Source organism: Corapipo altera, unplaced genomic scaffold (assembly GCF_003945725.1).
Source record: "Corapipo altera isolate COAL_440 unplaced genomic scaffold, ASM394572v1 46, whole genome shotgun sequence".
Taxonomy (NCBI): Eukaryota; Metazoa; Chordata; class Aves; order Passeriformes; family Pipridae; genus Corapipo; species Corapipo altera.
This window is the reverse complement of record NW_020884883.1, coordinates 16,205,323-16,220,520: the sequence shown is the minus strand read 5'-3', so window position 1 is coordinate 16,220,520 and position 15,198 is coordinate 16,205,323. Positions and strand designations below refer to the sequence as shown.

The window sequence follows — 15,198 nt, the reverse complement described above, 5'->3', positions numbered from 1 at the left end:
TAAAACATGTTGTTTCAAATCAGCTCCCTAACAAAGTCTAAAAATATAAGAAACCCTATCATATTAACCAGCGAAAACTGCTCTATCACTTGAAGGATAGTTGGGTAATTATTCAAACCTGAACAAGACTGGATTGTCAAGTGAAATAATAATTTAGAGTATTTCATGATAATGAGATAGATCTCAAGGTCATTAGCAGTGGCTCTTATATGGCCAAGGTTCTCTGAGAGAGAGAGAGAATATTTAAGTGAAACTTGTAGGAACTAGTTTGAACTTGTATATTTGAACAGCTTAATACTCTCTCCTAGTTTCCATTCCTTCCTGGAGAGAAAGGTGTCTATCATGTAAAGACTGTGAAATCAGCCAGGCTCTCGAGACTGAAATCCCTGAGAGCAAAAATTAAAACATAAAATAATTAGAAAATTGAGCCACACTGAAACCCATAGAGTTTATATTAGGAATCCTTTTCTAATGAGATTTTAAGGTCTGGTTCAGCACCCAGTTGTTTCCTCTTTCCTGATTTTTCTCTCTTATTCAAAAACAACCAAATCTTCTCTGACTTCAGGTTTGTCAAGAAGAATTATAGCTTTAGATGTAAGGGCTTTTAAGATTAGAAACAGAAGAAGGAATTACTTTTTCTCTATAAAATCGGTCCTGCTTATGAGACATTTGTATGTGCACTCTTCATTATCTTACGTTTGTTTGCTTTTAACCACTACAGGAATAACTCAATAGCTGATGGTCAGAGAGAAGCCAGTTAATTCCTGAAAAAACAGTTTCTAGCCTGCAGTTTGTAAGGTACAGTAAGGCAAATGTGTCAAGAGTTGCCGCGGATTAGAAATACTGCTTGTTTTAATATTCTCCTTATGATCCTCCTCCTCAGTACAGAAGTTTCCAAACACAGGACCAGATACAGCTCTGGCATGCCAGGCACACTCCAATGAGGAACTCTCCTTGGCACCTTAATGAACACCTCCTGGGCCAACTGGTCTCTGGGGTGCTTGGACTAGAGTAGACTAGACTAGGGTTTACAGGAGGTTAAGCAAAAATGCTGACTAAGAATTTGTAAATCAAATATTAAAAGACCGATTAAATATTTTACGGTCTTTTTACTTAGGCTCTGATTTGAAGTTTACTTCATCTGCCAGCCAGAAATCTGCTGAAGGTTAATTGATGGAGGAAGAGTAAATAACAACTGATGCTGCTGGCCCTAAGTATGCGAGGCATTTAGGAGTATTCCCAACCTCAAGTGTGCAGTCACTGACGTGCTCATTTGTCTCACTAGGTTAGTGTCACTAGGGCTCAGATATGTGATCAAATTACCGCCGTGAAAGTGGTTTAAGCTTATGTGTTTTGCCTTGTATTGTATATTTGCACATGTCTCCAATGACACCAAGTGATCCTTTAAATTGCGTTAATTTGATCAGGCATCCAAGTAACCAGTGCAGCAAATTAGAATAGGTGGCTATGGAAAGTAGAGATGATGCCTTGTAGAAGACAAATAGCTTGTATGGAGGAGAGAGACATCCAACAGAACCACTACTGTTCAGTCTACCAAGATTAGGGTATAAATCTCTACAAAATCAAGGTTTTTAACTTATAAACATGACCTGACAAATTGCTTTAGTGGATTTTGTTTTTTTGTCTTTGTTTTTTTAAAGTGAAAGAACTAACTAAAGTCTTATAAAACAGCTGTTGGTCAATTTTTGGCTACCTGACTGGGCTGGTGCCACTTAAAACCCATCCAGAACTCAAAGAAAAATTCAGAATCTCACCATCCAGCAAGAGCCCTCATCATATCTGGGGTTTGGAGCTGAAAATTTAAAAGCAACCAGAATATTTAGTTTTAGAAAAGGATGGCTGAGCTCGTGTCTGAGCTCCATTTCAAGAGAAGTTTGGTAAGAATTTGCACATACCAAAGTTCAATTTATGTAATGAGCAGGAAGAGTTATTGGACTAATCATTTTTAATAGAGATTCCTCGTCCTTAATACCGAGCTACACAATAGAACTTAATAGCTTGTGGCAAATACATAATTTACACATGGATTGTGTCTGAATACAAATGTATACATAAAATATCACAGACTTAATGAAGGTGCGGGTTTTTTACAAAATCAATTTAATTGATTTTGCTGATAGGTCCACATTTATATTTTCGTAAGTTGCATTTTGCTTTACCTGCACATGTGGCCTAGTCGTGATTTGCAAGGGAGGAAGGGAAAACTCTGAAAATGCAATTTGAAAGTCAGCACAAGAGTGCAGGGAGTTTTGAAGTGTCTGGAGTAAGACACTCGGAAATAACACTCCACCGTGACCCAGCGGTGGGGCTCATTTACAAACTACTCATTGGAAAAGGTCAACCTCCCAGAACGCTCATGACTATTCAGGGTGTTTTGCAGCATTTGAGCCCAGTGAAGCTGGTAATGAAGTTTTCCCCTTAATGCTGAATGTGTTTGTGCTGTTCAGCTGCAATCAGTGGGTTACTTGTGTTTGGATTGGGCTCCTACCAGAGCATAGAGAAGACAAGGGTTGAAGAAGGTGGCCAGTGTTGTGGCTGATGCACAACAGCAGCCAGGGGGACAGAGGTCAGATGGAAACACAGGGGTGTGTTTCAAAGGGAGTGGCACGGGATGATGGCTGTTTTACCCTTGGGAGCACCGGCTTATCCAATAGCTCTGAAAGCTGCTTTTCACTACAAAATACGCCCACAGCTCATCCTCCCTCTTGTTAATATGATGCTTTTTGTCATCAGTAACTCACAAAAGCTCTGCATCTTAGAAGAGCGTGGAGACAGTCTCTAGGGCAGGGCTGGCAGTCTCAAAGAGCAGAAGGGATGCTGAGGCTCTGCCGCCGCCCACCCCCGCCGCACGCTCTGTGGGGCCAAGCTGGCCCGCCTTACCTTTGGGGTGCCAGGGGTCCGTGAACTCGTACTTCCCCACGCCGATTGTCCGCAGCATCTGCACCCCGTTGGTGTTGTCCGGGCCGCCTGCCGCCGCGCTGGGGGGCAGCGGGGCGGCCGCCTGCCCGTTGGTGGCGGGCGCGGTGCTGGGCAGGGCGGCTGAGGGCAGGGCTGGCGGTGGCGGCGGCAGCATGGGGCAGGCCAGGTGGCCATTGCCCACCGCCCCGGGGCCCGGGTGGGCCACCGGGCCCACGCCGCTCATGGAGGACATGCTGAGGGGCTGGCTGTTGGTGTACAAGGGCTGGCTCTGGAGGTTGACCACCATGTTGCTGAGGGGTTGGGAGGGCTGCGGCTGGAGCTGGTAGTGGGTCGGCATCAGCGGGAGCTGGGGGGTGACGTGCGGAGGGAGGGAGGGCGTGACACCGATGACGGGGGCCTGGACGTTGGCGGCAGGGCTGAAGGTGGGCGGCTGTGTCATCCCATAGGAGTGCGTGATCAGGGCAGGCTGGCTGCCCGCTGCCACCGTGGTGACCCAGGGAGCTGCACCTGCGGCACGAAGGAAGGCCAGCAATGGTGGTGGGCTTGGCACAGGGCAGAAGACAAATAAACACTCCCAGCCTTCCCCTCCCGCACCTGTGCCCGCCACCGAATCGCGCCGACGCGCTCCCCTGCACAACACCTGAAGCAGTTCAGGGTCTGGAGCCGTTCCCAAGTAGTAAGTGCATAAAATTGCTGCAGCGATGTGAGCGCAATTGTTAAAATACTCGTCAGTTGACATGCAGCATGTTTGTGGTTTTATGTATTTTGCACTTTATGCAGCTTAAGCGCACACTTCCAAGAAAATTAACCTCTTTTCCCGCTGCGCTTTCACGGCTCCCTGACAAACACTCTGTGTGTATAATAATGGTGCTCCAGCCACTACAAAGACATTGTAATTAGGCGTCTGGCATAGTAGCACAATGTATGATATGTGTCTGGAAGCTGGAAATCATTTCAGGTAGTTCTGGACATAAAAGAGGTCTTAAAGTATTACAGAGTGCCTTTTCCTCTAGTGAAGGCAGAGAAGGAAAAATAAAAACCACTCTAATGAACTTGCAGCATCTTAATACATTCATATTAGCCCCAGCACAGAAGAAATTTGAAGGGTCTTTACAATGAGAGAAAACCCCTTCTAAAGAATAAAGAAAGGACTCACAATGAAGTCTAATTTACAGAGGTAAATGGAGATAGTGCATTGCATTTTCTTCTAACGATTTTCCCTGGTAGAATTACAAATAAGATTAGAAACTTACCTGGGTTTTCATTCTCCCTCATCTGTTTAGATGGAGGCTCATCAGTGTCCCAGGGCGTGGACTGATTGATGGGTGTCTGTCCCCACCTGACGCTCGTTGCAAGTCCTTGAGGCTGATTTTCAGTCTTGGAAATGCAAGGTGTCTACCAGAGAGAAAGAAAAATACAGAATAAAAATGTTTTGACTGCTGGGATTAATTAGAGTTCCTCAAAGCTAGTAGTTTGCTTGTTTGTTACTGTCCAAGAGGATATCCTAAGATCTTTAAATAACATTCATTTGGGGGCTGGACCAGATGATGTCCAGAGGTCCCTTCCAACCCTAAAAATTATGTGATTCTCCTCCAGGCTTGCATGACACATCCATATGGAAACACAAAATAGTTGACAAAAGTACTTCTGGATATTTAATAGATCTACCTTAAAAAAAAAAAAGAATCCTCAACAAACTAGTATTTTCAGAAATAAGTTGCTTCATTTGCGATGTAAATAAACCCCCTCAGTGACAACCCAGATATGGTAATATCCATTCAGTTACAGCTATATAAAATGGGAAAATCCTCTGTTTGCTCAATATCTTCCAAAAAGAGTGAGTTTTGTTTAGCAGGAGACAGAAAAAGAAAGACTTATTTACAACTGTAGGACAAATTACTGTAGAACAGCAAGGAGAAGTATTAGTATTTACTGTCTTTCAACCCTTAAAATTGAATGCCAATTAAAAAAAAAGGCAGCATAACATCATTGGCTGCTTAAGTGGGTATGTTGGCAGGTCTTCAGAGAGGTTAAAGTAACTGTAAAGTCTGGGAAGGATTAGGGCTGAATAATCATCAAAGGGGATATGATCTGAAAGAGATCTCTTGATGAAGAAACTATCATGTGGATTTAAATGCTAAGCAAGCCCCCCTGCTGCAGTTTTAGAGGATCTTCCCAAACAACCATTCCTTTGCTGAGAAAAGGCCTGTCAAAAACAAGGGTGCTCCAACAGGTCTCATTTATTTATGTCTGCAGTGTATTTCACTGCTGGAAGATTAAAAGTTTTTTCTGTTTTGTTTTGTTTTTACTGGTGTCAGAACCTCTAAACCAAGCAAAAGGAACCAGCTGCCTGTTGCTGAATGAGTATTGAGGACTGAAGTCATAAAGAACAGGAGACCAGTCTGAGCGATTGCTTGTTTGCCTTACATCTGGGAAGTAATTTAACTCAGAGATGAGGGCACAGCAGCTCCATAAATGCCCTGGGTCACACAGTACCAATGAAATCTCTGTCAACACCAGCAGCCTTTTCCCCCATCACTAGTACCTCAATCACCCCATGAAAGGAAGTCATTAAGCAGACCCATTCATGCCCTCTGCAAATACAGGCACACCTTTCCCAAGCCCATCGGTCATTCCTCCTGTCTTTAAATCCTCTGGAGGTGCCTGCTTCCTCCTGCCCTCCCCTTCCTTTTTCCCACACTAGCACCCGGGATCCAATGCTCCCTCCTTCATCCATGAGCCTCCAACATCTCCTGACACCCATACCATTTTCCACCTGAGCTTTAACCTCCATGGACTCTGGGAGTTGGAAGTTTTCGGTGCAAACCTTGATGGAGGTCAGGATTTTTGCTGTGCTGATCTCTCAGCTCCCAGAAGCCACAATAGGGATTTTTACCCCCCTAGAAATGCTATTCTTTGTAAAATGTAGATGCTCGCAGGGAAACGTGATTCTTTTTTCCTATGGAATCTTGAAGTTAGACTGTTGTTTTTCAAAGCACATCAATTTATTCTTTTCCATAGTTTGGGGGTTCTGTTCTGGTTTTTTTTGGTTGCCATTTTTTGGAGGTTGTGAGGGTTTTGAGTGTGGTTTTTTGTGTTTGTGTGTCTGTGTATTTTTCCTTTTTTTAATTTAATTTCTCCAGATTTTCTTTCTATTCTACTGGCACCAAGAACAATGATATCCTGGTTTTAGATTCACAATTCCTTCTGTCCCCACTATTTCAACTACTTCTGTAACTTTTGCAATTGAAATAAAAAGAAAAGACATAAAGAGAGGACGTGCAGACAGTCAAGAGCTTTAAGAGCTCTGCTCTATTCATGACGAAGAAAGGGCAGGAGGGGAAGAAATAAATCTCAGTTTTGAAATGCTTTCTATTTATAAATTGTCCTGAGAAAATGGTTAATCTGAATACCTTTAACTTTTACATTGTACAAGGTCTTTGACACAGGAGGATATAACGCTGTTGGTGGTTTACCAGTTCATGTTAGCAGTATCCCTTTGGATCCAGCTAAACTGTTTAACAGCAGCCAAAGCACTCTGCAGTAGAAAAAGAAAGAAGAAAAAAAAAAGGCACCACCAGCAGTCTGCCTATATATCAGCTAAAATACTTCCTCCTGAAACACTAATATTTATCCTAAAGTAAAGCCTTAAAAACTGTACATGCAATATAGAGAACTGGGCATTTTTAGGAACAGAGAGGAGGATTCGTGATTCAAATCATGCCTGGCGTGTTCCACATGTGGCATCTGTGTGTTGCATTTCTTTGTTGTATAAAATGGGTCTTATGAGTGGGTTTGAAATACACACTTCTCATTTTTGAGTGGCATTGTCGAGACATGCAGCATCTTGTTTAACTTTGTTACATCCCTAACCTCCTTTAAAACATTGTCAATCTAAAATAAGAAAAAAATTATCCCTGTACCTTGAATAATACAGAACCCCACACATGCTACAATTTTAAAAGAACCCATATGCTCTGTACAGAATGGGTAAGAAAGGGAGTATGTGACACAGCTTCCCTAAATCCTACAAAAATCCAGTTGCCTATTTTGAAACTTGCTTTCCAAAAAAATTAGAGCACCAGATCAAACACAAGTGAAACTGGTGAAGTTTGCAGCCAAGTCCAGATCTAAACTTCATACTTTAAGTATTAAAAAAGAGGAATGAGAATTGCAGGTTTGCTGTCAATAAATGAGCTAAATGCTATTTTTTTCCAAATTTTGTTTCACTAAACATGCTCAGAAACCCTGCTTCTTAGGCACTCAGTGAATTTAAATGCCCAACTCCAGCACGTTGCTTTCAAACTGTACTCCTGAGCTTGTATTTATTTGATCAGAAAATGGTAGAGACCAGTTGGTATGAAATCACAACACACGTTCATGAAACACAGACAATAATGGTGGCGGAAACAGAAAAAAACACTTACTAACTTCCTTTTTTAATATATACATACTTGTGGTCTCTGATCTAATTTCTGTGTTATTTTTATTAATACATGAAGGGCTACATTACAAGTGTTACATGTCTCTGATCCGACTGCAGCAATTACCCATTTGCGTCTCTGGAAAGCGAAATTATTTCCAACGTTATCAAACAAAGGAACTTTCTGTCCATGCGCTCAGGCACATGACAGCCCTCTATTTGATGCTTTTAATGTACAACACAAATGACCAAAAAATGGCCTGTATTATGCTAGTTGTGCAGGGGGAAGAGCTGTGTTCCATTAGTGATCCACACACTTCACAGAAACTAATTGTACTATGTTACACTTTTATCTTTAGCTTTCATGTCAGATGCTTGTTTGAATTAAACATGGAACACATGAAAAAAGGAAATGCATTACAAAATCTACTGGGTATACATCTTAAAATACTGCCAAATGTCTATTTACATGAAAAGACCAGAAGGTTTCTAAAAGGTCTGTTGAAGCCTGGCTAGTCAACAGCAGCACTGGCTAGTTAATTGCCTGAAATTCCTGGCAGACTACAAAGACTACTAAACCAACCATCAGCATCTTTGTAGTAGCCCTAAAATGTTCAATTTGTGCTCTTTGTCATGGATAAAGTACCCTGAAACCAAATCTGAGGATTTTTTTCCTTCTTTGAAATCACCATTAAGAACCAATAAAATGTTCAGCTGAAGCCTGCATTTCACCACCTGCTACACTTTGAACTCCAGCAGGGAGCAGTCTCCCAGTTTTAAGGAAACTAACCACAATACAGATGTACAGGCAGAAGAGAGCAAGATGGAACGATTTTGGAATTACATGAGACCAACACAGACAAGTTGCCAGACTGTCAATTTTTTGTAGCTCAAACAGTCATAAACCATGGCCCATAGGCAACAGTAATTGGTGTACAGCTGGTCCACTGAACCTTATTATATTAAAACATTAAAAATCTTCAGATTCATGGGGCTTTTCAAAATATCCACAAGAAGGTTCATAAGTTCACAGCCATCAGTGGGGTGCTCAAGATTGGGAATTATTGATTCAGTTCATACTGCATCAGTTCACACGTTTACTATTAGGTGTTGCATAGGCATAGCTATAACTAAGTCAGACTTTAAGTCTGAAGTTTTACAAATCTTTGATGAAATAAGACCTAAACTTTTAGTAAGACCTTTTTTACATCAATGGAAACATAAGACCTATTGTACTACTACTACTACCAGCATCAAAGAGTATGTTAGTGGAATTAAAAAAACCCAACACAACAACCACAAAAATCCAACAACAAAAATTCCAACACAATCTTCCCCAGGCTCAACACCACCAAACACTTCCTAGGAGGTCCTCATAAACATATTTCAGCAATTTCCCCAAAGCTTGTGGAACTGCTGACATACATCCTGCTATGGCTCAGAGTGCTAAGGCCTGTTCAAACAGTTTCATGAGCAAAGAAGAACTAATCTGGAAAGAGAGATCCTATTTGTGGTTCCCAGCAATCAAAATTATTTTACTAAGGCCTTCATTTAAAGTGATGGATAAGAAGGAGTGATTCTCTTCCAATTATTCAAAAGAGATTGGGAATGGCAGCTTAATACCAAGATAATGTATCCAATATGCAACCCAGTCTATTCTCTCTCCCCATTGAAACTAAAAAGGCTAAGACACACGCATACATAGAGCAAAACATTCCCTCCCAGGGATTCAGATTTTATGGCCTGTCATGGCTAAAAGCACCTTCAATTTAATGAGGGAATTCCTTTTAAAGCTGTTTTCTATTCCTCTCTCTAACTGGTAATGACTGGTGGCCCTGGTTGGGTTTTAAGTCTGCATGTGTCTGATGCTCTAAAAAGTTTAGTGGTCTCTGCACTGAAGAGTTTATGGTCTAATTTGTAGTTCGCACTGCTAAATATTGCATGAAACAGGTATTATTTGTGTGGACGAGGTATGTATGTAAAATCTGAATCATACAGGGATAGATCTTCATCTGGAGTAAATTCCTATACTGTGCTGGACAGGACCCCAAGCATAATTCTGAGTTTAGTCCATACCCAGAGAATCTCTTAAGGATGGAAGCAGAGCTTTTAAAGATGCAGTGATGACAGCAATATCTCCCTAGCACTGGCTGTTGGCCTGGGCTACAGAAATGAAACTGTTGTTCTAAGAGATGGATGTACTGTAATGTATTAAAAACCTAAGAGACATGGACAGGCCGGTGTGCAAGAGGAAGAGAATGAACAGTCCTGCAGTAAAACCTCATTCAAGAACTTGCTCATGGGTGGAGAGAAGAACTCATCTACCTTACAGTTCCCATCACCAGGCAATTCTGCGATGACACAGCGTTGTTTTTCTCTTTCCAAAACTAATGTGGGAGCAGCAAGAAAGAGAATAATACAGTTAACTCACAGGAAAAATGTTATTAGCCTGCATAAAAGACAAAAGTAGTCTTAGTCCCCTCTTGGGTAGAGAGAATAATTCAATACTTAAACAACTTGAACACCATCCAGCGACGAGCCACCAGCCAGTGTGAGCTCCAGAGCACTAACGCACAGCCTTCAGAGACATGGCTTAGCGGCAGGGTACAGTCTGCTTCCATTCCTGCTTTTCAGAGGATTTAAGAACAGTCCCCAACTTGAGGTTAATGACACAGGCTTAGAGAAACCCATGAGCACAGTGGGGCACATATCCATGTGATGGATGCCCTTGACCCCTTAACCAAACTATGGATGTAGTACAGGTAAAGGTCTGAGTCGTGTTCAGGTCAAGAACTCCTCTAGTTTCAATTTGTTCCCTGAAAACCCACAAAGAAATAGAGTGACACAGTGGGCATTGATGCATATGAACTTGGAACACTGATCATGCGATTAACACGTGAAAAACCAGTGGCTTTTGCAAGACTCATTAATCAGGGAGCAAAGAAATTTGTGGGTACAACAAAACGCATGTATACCTTTTCCATTGCATGCAATTTGACTATGAGCCTTTATTCCATAAATATGACAGCTTAAGTGAGCCTTCTTTGAGCTCTTCTGGCCAGGCAGTCTGGTTGCACGGTGGTGATCTCCCTTGACCTGGGACACCTCTCAAGGTGGCTCCTTGAGACAGAGAGACCTTTAACCAATGGCCGATCTGACAGGATGCTAAATTAATACTAAGGAAACATTACTAATTCACGTAGCTACTCAATTATTATAAACTTAGTACAGGTAATTGCATTAGACATAAACCCTTGCCCATGTCTGAGACTAAGATTGGACCTAGCTGCACCAAGGCTCCGTAAGGAGTTTAAAAAGCAAGCGGGTCCACTCTGAACCTCATAACTCAGCAAGAGGTTCTTCCTTACTCTTTGTATTTCTTTCATTAGATTTAGACTTTTGTCCAAGTCTGAGACTCAGACTGGACCTGGTTGCACCTAAGCTCCACCAGCAGTTTAGAAAGCAAGGGAGTCCACTCTGAACTTCATGACTCACTGAGAGGCTCTTCCTTATGCTTCTGCACCTCTGTGCAAAACATTCTAACTTGACTCTAACTTAATTTTCATTTGTATGTTTCTTCCATGCAGTAATTAATAAAGTAAGCCTCACCATCAACCTTTTTGAACCTTTGTAAGCCACTGTTAAATTTTGTTAAATTCCAATGAACATACTCAATTACCTCAACAAAATATATTGCTGCCTCTCTCTTTTGAGCGAGCTGCATTCTGCCCATTCGTGGGAGTTCCATAGAGGCACAGCACCTGATCCTGGCTCCATGCATAGCAGACCTTACCACCACCCAGTTTGTGAGCTGTTAAGAAGGCAGATATATGAGCATGTCCAGATTCTTCCCCTGTGGTGGAAGAATCAACCCCAACTTTCCTGGACTCAGCCTTGGCTACCCTGAAAAATCAGACAGCCCAAATTCCTGAGTTTTGACAATGCAATGGAAGATAACTCCATACTGGGAATGGATCAACTGCCGCTGTCTCATTAACCCTTTCTAAGGCTCATCATCCACATTAGCTGCAGGTTTGGGAAGGCAAGAGAAGTAATGAGATTATGGAAAAGAAGGGAGAGGAATGGGATAGAAAAGGTTGTGCACTGACCACAGGTGGTATTTATTTCTGTCTGGTGGCTGCATAGCCCAGTACAACCACCGCTCTCACATCAGTGATACAGTCATCAGCTAGGAATGAATGCAGGACCATGGAATGACAAGAAGTGCTTCATAAATGCTACTTTGCATTCTGTCTTGGCAAATTTCACCAGCAGACGCTCAGGTACTCACCCAGCTGCCTTCGTTTCTCAGCGAGAACATCAGGGAACGGAGCTGAGGTATCGAACCAAGGTCCCGGCTGCGACACTTGCTGCTCCAGGACACCAGGGACATCAGCGCACGACACTGGGTTCGAGCACAGAAGCCCCACTTTAGCCTGAGCAGAACCTCCTGTGCTAACACGGTCTGCATGCAGATCAACCCCAAATCAGAGCAAAGCTACGAATGCAAAATCATCTCACAACAGAGGAGAAAACACGCGACATCCGGAACAACGCGCGGCTCGTGCTACAGAGAACATGCACTGCACAACGCGAGAGGGCTCTGAGAGATCCTGCAGGCATCCCATGGTGAAGGTAGATAAATCCAGTTCATCATAAGTGCTTTTTGTCAGAGGGCTTAAGGAAATATGGGTAATAATGGAATAAGTGCTTGTCAGACCAGAATCCCAAGGGTGCACAAAGGATGTTGCCCCTGTGTACTGGCAAAGCTACTGAAGAACAACCTAAAGGCAGGCTTCTTGAAAACTAAACATTTATCTTGAATGCAAATGCTGGCCATGGCTAGGTTCAGAAGTCACTCCATATGGCATTTTCATGCCAAATTTTCCATGGAATCCTAGTAATTATCCAAACAGGACTCTGAATTTCATTCTGGATCAGGGCCTAAAGCATTAGAAATAAAGACAGGAATACTTATGAAGTAAAAGGCTCCAATCTCAGTATTAAGTTACTGCTATAAAAGTTCCTTTTTTTGTACTGGATGCCGACATTTTACATTCAAGCCCTCTGAACTCAGTGTTTCAATTGTAGTACACACTCCATGGCAGGAAAGTGCATGTTCTCTGCCTACACAGCAGGCACATAAAAAGAAGGAAAAAAAAAAAAAAAAGGAAAACCAATATAAGCCTGTGAGTGTTGAACAGTGCCGTGTGATATTACTGATTTATTAACTTGGTTTGATCAATAAGGCTATCATCAAGGGCACATTTAGTTTGCACATAAATTTCACTTTCTAACAAGCACTTTTGTGTGCTCACTTTGGTTTCCATAATCTGATCCAGGTCTCAGGAAGCTTTCTTTAAGGTAGAACAGAGAATTCTTTTTCTAAAAAAGGATCAAAGTATACTGGGTCAACTCAAACAAAAGGACAGTGAGTACTGTAGAAACAGCATGCTTACCTTTCACAGCAAAAAGAAAAATAAACCTATAGGTTCAGATTTATCACTGCCTTAAGTTCATCAACATCAATTGAGCTATTAAACTGTGGCTGAATTTGGCTCACAGTAATTTAAAAATTTCAACTTTCTTTGAGCGTCTTCCATCAGCAACATGCTAATTTAATGCATAATTTAAACTCCACTGTCCTTTAATTCAGCATTTGTAAATAATTAAAAAAGAACTAAAAATCCTTTTGCATTTATATAGCTGGCCCCCTCCCCCTTTTTCTACTGCAAAACAAAGATGACTTTTCAATCAAGAATTTATTTATTCTTTATATCTGAAAGTAAAAGCCGTAGAAAAAACTAGGAGAAACTGATTTACAAGATAAAACAATTAGCTCCGGGATATGTACATTAAGACTAACTAATTTCACATCATATTTTAAGGAATGGAGGAGGAATCCCAGACACATTAGACTTTATTCAAATTCTACTGAAACGTTCAATTAAGAGCATCTTATGAAGGTAAGTTATGCAGTCACTAAAATTAAGATGTGAAAAACAGCATTAAAGTGCTACTTGTCTGAGAGACTATGCATTTTAATAATCCATCCCTTTTCCTACACACAAGATAACATCTAAAATCTGGCTATTCCTGTAATTGCTCTGGTCTTCTTAAAATTTTTGGTTGTGTAGGAGAAACACAAATGTATTCCACAGTAAAAAATACTACGTTCTCTTTTAAACCAAAATCACATATCTCAATGATTCCTATTAAAACCTTTTTTTTTTCTCTGCAGACAGATGAAAATGCCTTTTAAAACTCAGACAAGGCTGTGCAAAAACAGCTCAAACCTATCCATCTCCCAGTTGGTTCTTAAAAAAAGGTAAACATTCCCCAAGCTGTTCTGACCAGACGTGACTGGCAGATCCTTTTTGAGAATGAGGTCTCAAGATGCAACCCTGCTTCCATTCAGATTCAGAGCTTTAATAACACAAGAAGTTCAGTGTAGAAGCAGGCAGTGGGGCAGTAATTTAATTTGATTTACAATAGAGTGCTAATATATGTTTTTTTTCTGGAAACACAGTCACCATTTTCTCCAGTTTTTCTGCTCTTTATGTTTTACATCAAATCATTCCTGCTCATTTTATTTCCGTATCTCCATGCTACCAGTAGGAAGCTGCCCAGTTCTCCTGTTTTCCTTGGACTAGCATGACTGCTTCAGATGCCTCAAGCACCACCCTTCTAAAAGATTTATGGCAAACACATCGCATCCCAAGCTATAAATCTACCAAATGGCTATTAGACATACTTTGCTGTCCACAGCCACACGATTTAAAGTAAAACTGATAATGGTACATCTAGGGCTACTGTTTCTAGTAGGCTTGTCAAAATTGTGCTACCTTGCCATACATTTTTCCCAGGCACCTCACTCTCTTTTTTGGGGTGTGAATCAGATGATCCTTCAGTATTACTCTGTTTGTGGCAACTTGTGATAATTTTTATTCTTTTAATATTAAATTCTTCTAGGCATCCAGTTTGAGTCATTGGACTCATTAAGAAGAGGAAAACCATCAAGGATAGAGAGTTTGGCCAAAGACTTCTGTGCTTTTGAAATCCCCTGATGTATCTTTTAAAGAAAATTCATGCTGTGAAAAGCATAATACCTCCTACTCTCTTTGCTTATGGGAAGTTAACACAAAGTAAATCACCTCTAAAAATAATCTCCCACTCAAGAAACTTCAGGGTGAGAGGGAGAGACAGAGGGGTTATTGTGAGCCCTAAATAATGCAGGTTGGTTCTGCAAGCCATGAAGGGAAGGACAAGCTAAAATTAAATGACCTTTGGTAGGGATACCTCACCTACATCAGCAAGTCCGTTATCTGATCTTCTTAATTCTCCTCCTCTGCTGTTGCAGGTCATCGTCCATCAGAAGCTGCTATTTCTGCTGGGATGGCTGCAAGTCAGACAGTGTCCTCGTAACCCCCCAGGAAGAACTGCCAGGGAGGCCAGCTCAGGGTCATCACAGGTAAAACCCCTTAAGAGGCAGCATGTACCCTGCTGAACTTGCTGTGGCTTTCAGGAGAGGCAAAGGGAGTTCTAGCTGTCCTTTGTGCAACCATTGCCTCAGTCAAACTGAGCTGTAATAAAGCTTCGATTAGCACACAAATCTATAAATATCTAACACTGTAGATCAAAATGGCCAACTTTGGTCACAAATGTTGATCAGAGTGAGAGAAGAATCAAAATGGGACCATGTACCTACTCTAAAAAAAAAAAAAAGGAATGCTTTCCACTCAACAGGTGGAGATCAAAATAATCTTTATTGTGAATCCAAAATCTCCTTTCTTATGCATAGCACAGTTTTTGGAGTGACTGTTAGCTTCAGACAA

At 41.5% G+C, this 15,198-nt stretch overlaps 1 protein-coding gene and 1 long non-coding RNA gene across 6 annotated transcripts in view; one reads left to right on the top strand and one right to left on the bottom strand.

Annotated features, from left to right (window-relative positions):
- KLHL29 (kelch like family member 29) overlaps positions 1-15,198 on the bottom strand; it is a 394,046-nt gene that overhangs the window by 137,051 nt on the left and 241,797 nt on the right. For 3 of the 5 annotated variants that reach the window (XM_027641022.1, XM_027641020.1, XM_027641024.1), the window contains 3 exons: positions 11,655-11,768; positions 4,194-4,335; positions 2,902-3,447 (listed from right to left, as the gene is read on the bottom strand). In XM_027641022.1, the coding sequence (XP_027496823.1) occupies positions 2,902-3,447; positions 4,194-4,335; positions 11,655-11,768 (802 nt within the window). Of the gene's footprint in view, positions 1-2,901; positions 3,448-4,193; positions 4,336-11,654; positions 11,769-12,681; positions 12,830-15,198 lie in introns of those variants that run through there. The other 2 variants (XM_027641025.1, XM_027641023.1) reach the window with 2 other exon arrangements.
- On the top strand, positions 3,132-4,289 carry LOC113946101. Its single transcript, XR_003527291.1, has 3 exons — positions 3,132-3,214; positions 3,387-3,616; positions 4,224-4,289. It is a non-coding gene; the product is annotated as an uncharacterized LOC113946101 (long non-coding RNA).